Below are 5,064 nucleotides of genomic sequence, written 5' to 3' on the forward strand. Positions count from 1 at the left end.
GGTGGCTCACAACCATCTGTAAAGAGGTCTGGTGCCCTCTTCTGGCCTTCAGGCATACAGACAGAATATTGTATACATAATAAATAAATAAATATTAAAAAAAGAAGTTGAATTTAAAGGAGAGATGGGGAGAGAAAAGGGGGAAGGGGAGGATGGGGGGAACTTGGGGAAAAAAGGATGATTGGGATAAAGGAAGGTTGGATAGGGGAGCACGGAAGCACAATTCTTAGTTAAGGGAGCCACCTTAGGGTTGGCAAGAGACTTGAACTTAGAGTGGCTTCCCAGGAGCCCAAGGCGATGTCCCCAGTTAGTTCCTTGGGCAGCTGAGGATAGGGAACCTGAAATGACCCTATCCTATAGCAATACTGACGAATATCTTGCGTATCACCATAGAACCTTCATCTGGTGATGGATGGAGATAGAGACAGAGACCCACACTGGAGCACCGGACTGAGCTCCCAAGGTCCCAATGAGGAGCAGAAGGAGGGAGAACATGAGCAAAGAAGTCGGGACCACGAGGGGTACACCCACCCACTGAGACAGTGGAGCTGATCTATTGGGAGCTCACCAAGGCCAGCTGGACTGTGACTGAGAAAGCATGGGATAAAACCGGACTCTCTGAACATGGCGAACAATGAGGGCTGATGAGAAGTCAAGGACAATGGCACGGGGTTTTGATCCTACTTCATGTGCTGGCTTTGTGGGAGCCTAGCCAGTTTGGATGTTCACCTTCCTAGATATGGACGGAGGGGGAGGACCTAGGGCTTACCACAGGGCAGGGAACCCTGACTGTTCTTTGGACTGGAGAGGGAGGGGGAGAGGAGTAGGAGAAGGGGGAGAAGGGTGGGAGAAGGGGGAGAAGGGTGGGAGGAGGGGGAGGGAAATGGGAGGCTGGGAGGAGGCGGAAACTTGTTTTTTTTTTCCTTTTCTCAATAAAAAAAATAATGCAAACAAAAAAAAAGAAGTTGAATTTATAGGAGCAGAGAAAAAATGACAGTTCCCAGGAACAGTGGGGAGGGTTCAGAAACAGGGAGATATTGGTCAAGCTGTAAACTTCAGTATTGTGGGACAGGTAAGTTCTAGAGTTCTAATATACAGCATACGGATTCTAGCCCCTAACATTATAGCATGCACTTGAAACTGGCTGAGTGTAACTTGTAGTCTGGCTACAAACAAATGTCACTATGTGAGCTGATGGACAGGTTAATTATTTTGATGATAGTAAACATGTCATAAGGTCTCTGTACATCAAGTCAATAGATTGTATGCCTTAATTTATACAAACACACATCTGTGCATGCATGGTGGTGTGTGCCTGTCACCTCAGCACTTAGGAGGGGAGGCAGTGAGTGGCATCAGTAGTCTGAGGCCAGTCTGGGGCTATCTCAAGAACAAAATAAAACAAAAAGTATGAAGACTCTCAGCTTTGTTGAAGTCCCACGCATGCAGCTAGCGGACATCTAGTGCGCAGGGCTCTTTCTGCCATTATGTTATCAGACACAACAATTATAAAGAGAGAATGAAGTTGAGGTGATAACTCTCATCAAAATATAAACAGCTGATCAGAGTTATATGTCTCAAGACAATGGTATCTGATTTTACTAAAATATTCGCCATAGTGTTCCAAAACTGATCTCAGAAGCTGGCTTTGTGTGTTCATCTCTTATCCAACTAAGAACCACTGAAGGGCAGGTGAGAGGCTTTCCTGGTGGCCCTTAAGCTTCCTGTTGTAAAAGAACAACGAAACCAAGCAGGAGCTCAGTAGGAGCTTTACACGTGTGAGTACAAACCCAGATATTTCTGGGCTGTGGTAGTGCGCACCTACAATCCCAGTACTGGAGAGAGACTAAGGCAGGAAATTCATGAGTTAGAGGCTAGTCTGGGTACATAGCAAGGCCTATACCAATCGACAAAACCACAAATATTTGCCCTCAGTATATATGAGCCGATAAGTGAGCAGGAGTGTTTAGGGATGCACACAGAGTTATGAGTTAGCCACTTCTTTCCTAGATACTCCATATGCTCAGGCACTGCCTCGCTCCAGGAACTCGACAGGCTCAGGAGAGGGGATGGGGTTGAGCAGAGGCTCCAGCCGGGCCCCAAAGCAGAGCTGGTGAGAGCACACAACCCTGCAGGTGCACTTCCGGAAACATTCACGCCCCCTCCTTTGGCAGCAGTCAGTCAATTCACTTTGCACTAGGAGGGAATGAGACAATGAGATGCCCCTCACCCAAGGTGTAGGGCTCCTGTCCAGAATTTTCTATTCTGTGGGAGAGAGAAGTGGGCTGAAGGAGATGATAAAAATAGGTAGATATTATCTCTGTGCATACAACCAAAACTTGATGGGCCCGCGAGGAAGAAGAAGGCTGAGAAGTCTCCAGTTCTGTTCTTTACTTTTTATACAAATAGATCTGTCACTTCATGGGGAATGGAAAGTTTGGCGGCCATTTCTACCCAGGGTTATACATTTTCTTGTATGGACTGTATCAGGCAACAGTTGTCTTCAAGGCCATGAGGGCTAATGACTCTCCCACGTATCTTTCATCCCTTCCCAAGAATCGAAAGAGCACTTCCAAGGTGTGGAAAATAGCCTTTGGGGGCTGGCTGAAGATAGTGACCGGCTCCCTCTTAACATTTTATGTGGTCTTTTGTCTTGATGATGGGATGGAGCTGATCAACAAAGAGACGCCTCCAAGGTTTATGTACCCTCAAGAGTGGCAGCACCTCACCATGTTCATCCTCCTCACCCTCAACGGTTGTGTAGACATCATGAGCAAGAATGTGCTGCGGCAGAGGTGTGTGGCCTTAGAAAGAGGTTCCTTGGCCCTGGGCATCTACGTGCTGCTGCTGCTGCTGCTGTCGCATGTTCGGGTCTCATCCAGGCTGGAGCTGTATGTCCACTCTCTCCTCATCCTGGTGGTCTTTCTGCTGATGCTGGTGTTGACGGTAGAGCTGTGGGCTGCTAGGTCCTTTCGCCTTCAGCTGATCAAGAACTTTCTCTTTCTGATGATGGGCTCGTGGCTGATGAACACAGCCTTCATTCTGTTTAGACCGGTCTCTGGCTACCCATGGAAGGATGAAGACGTCATGTTTGCCACTACCTTCTTCTGCTGGCATGTAATAATCAATGCCTTATGCCTGTTGGGAGTCTATGGTTTATCTTCATCTTGGTACCATTGTTACAGCCCCAGCTTGAGGCTGATGGGTTTCAAGGAAGCACTGTATCACGAGAGTTCTTCAAGAACTTTCTACAGGCTGCTTCAGGATGCAGAGCAGCAGGACAAGGATGACCAAGCTCTTCTCCCTTCAAAGAGCTCTCCCAATGACAGGGCCTAGAATATACATACCACCCCATCTTTCTCCTGTGAGCTCTCGGGTACTTGTAATGAATCCCTTCTTCCTCAGCAAAGGTAATGGCCCTGGAGGATGGTAGTTAGTCCCAACTATAAAGCCTGTCATTGACTCTATACTGTTGAGGAGGGAAAAGGATAACCTGGAAAAGTGGCATAGCTTAGATTATGCTGGTCAGGAGAAGTGGGAAGACAAAGTGGACTAAGAAGGCTGAGAAGAGTGGGCCACAAGAACTACCCACAGTGGGAAGGCAAGGGCAGGGAACCTCTGAAGGAGGGGCAGAGTTCAGTAAAGATGCTACCATGAAAACACTTCTCTAAGTGTTAGAATAAAGACTTCCCACAAATGGAAGAAGCAGTGTGGGTGCCCCTGCTGACAACTAAAGTGGTACTATGTGGAAACTGCATAACATATACAGTAAATTCACTACTCCATTTGGATGGAATAAGAATCCCGTGTATGTGTAATTTAATGTGTGCATTGTTTCAAATACAAATAAAGTAAGAATTAATACTGTCATATCTCATTTTTTTAAAGTTTACATGAACCAAATTTTCATGAACCCCTACCATAGTTCTTATTTTTTACCCCCTACTCCAGGCAAACATACTGAATGTATTGAAAAGGGTCCAAAAGGCAGTTAGAGGGGCATAAAAGAAGGCAATCAGGATGTATAACTATGATCAAAACACATTACATACATGTATACAACAGCCAAAGAATAAATCACAAAAATGATTTTAAAAACTTTATTTAAACCTCCTGCAGTTAGAGCTGGGTGTGGCAGCACATGTTTGCAATTATAATACTTGGGACACAGAGCAGAAAGCTTGCAGGTTGAGGACAGCCTGGATTACATGGGGAGTGGGACACCTATGCTGTATAATGTGATCCTGTCTCACAATGAAAAGATAAGAGGGGCACTGTGAAGAAGTGTTTTCACCGTACACAGTAGGCAAAACAAGATTTTCAGAATGTGTGTGTGTGTGTATGTGTTCAAATATTAACAATAAGAAGGGCAATCTAAGAAAGAAGAGGATGTAAGTAGCTGTGTCACAGGAACAATAACCTTCAATGCTCCTTCTGTTATGGGGATGGGGAAAATCAACCCAGGACTCTGTGCACGTTAGGTTCATGTTGGGACCATTTGGAGTCCTGGCCTCCAGCTGCTCTTCCCTGCTAGAGATCGTTACTTTCCTTCTGATTTGAGTTACTAAAGGCTGTGTCAAAGTTGTTTACCAGCTCTGCTTCACGAGCACGTGTTGCCTTGGCATTGAGGATCAGAGGATAAGGTTTTCACCTGTTGGCACACTTGACTGTTGAGTATATAAGTCTCCATGGTGCTATTGGATAAAGGGCTTCTTACCAGTGACTAGAGGTCTGTGTCTCTGTCCCTCTGTCTGTATGTCTTTGTTTCAATCTCCAGCCCCTTGCCGGAAGCTCACGAACTGTATGGTAGTGCATAGAGCACAGACGTGGGTGGTGGGGCGCTGCAGGTTCGCAAGCACTCCACCAGGGAGGTACACGCCCAGCTCTTCCCATTACTTTTCTGAAGTTCTTTTTTTTAAAGAATATGGATGTGTATATATCTGTATGGGGTTATGCACACATGAGTTCAGAAGCCCATGGCTGACATGGATGCTGAGAGACAAACTTGGATCTTCTGTAAGATCAGAACAAGGCATTAGCCACTAAGTTATCTCTCCCAGCTAC

The 5,064-nt window shown here is 46.0% G+C and overlaps 1 protein-coding gene across 1 annotated transcript; it reads left to right on the plus strand.

Moving 5' to 3' along the window:
• The first annotated feature begins 2,421 nt into the window (after positions 1 to 2,421).
• Positions 2,422 to 3,336, plus strand: LOC101990558 (transmembrane epididymal protein 1A-like). The gene has a single exon (XM_005363884.1). It carries the CDS (start codon positions 2,422 to 2,424, stop codon positions 3,334 to 3,336), a length of 915 nt encoding a protein of 304 aa, XP_005363941.1.
• The last annotated feature ends 1,728 nt before the right edge of the window (positions 3,337 to 5,064 follow it).

Source organism: Microtus ochrogaster (genome assembly GCF_000317375.1).
Source record: "Microtus ochrogaster isolate Prairie Vole_2 chromosome 6 unlocalized genomic scaffold, MicOch1.0 chr6_random_2, whole genome shotgun sequence".
Lineage (NCBI taxonomy): Eukaryota > Metazoa > Chordata > Mammalia > Rodentia > Cricetidae > Microtus > Microtus ochrogaster.

What these genes read in the sequence shown, in the direction of transcription:
- LOC101990558 (XM_005363884.1), top strand. Translation starts at nt 2,422, where the DNA reads ATGGGGAATGGAAAGTTTGGCGGCCATTTCTACCCAGGGTTATACATT.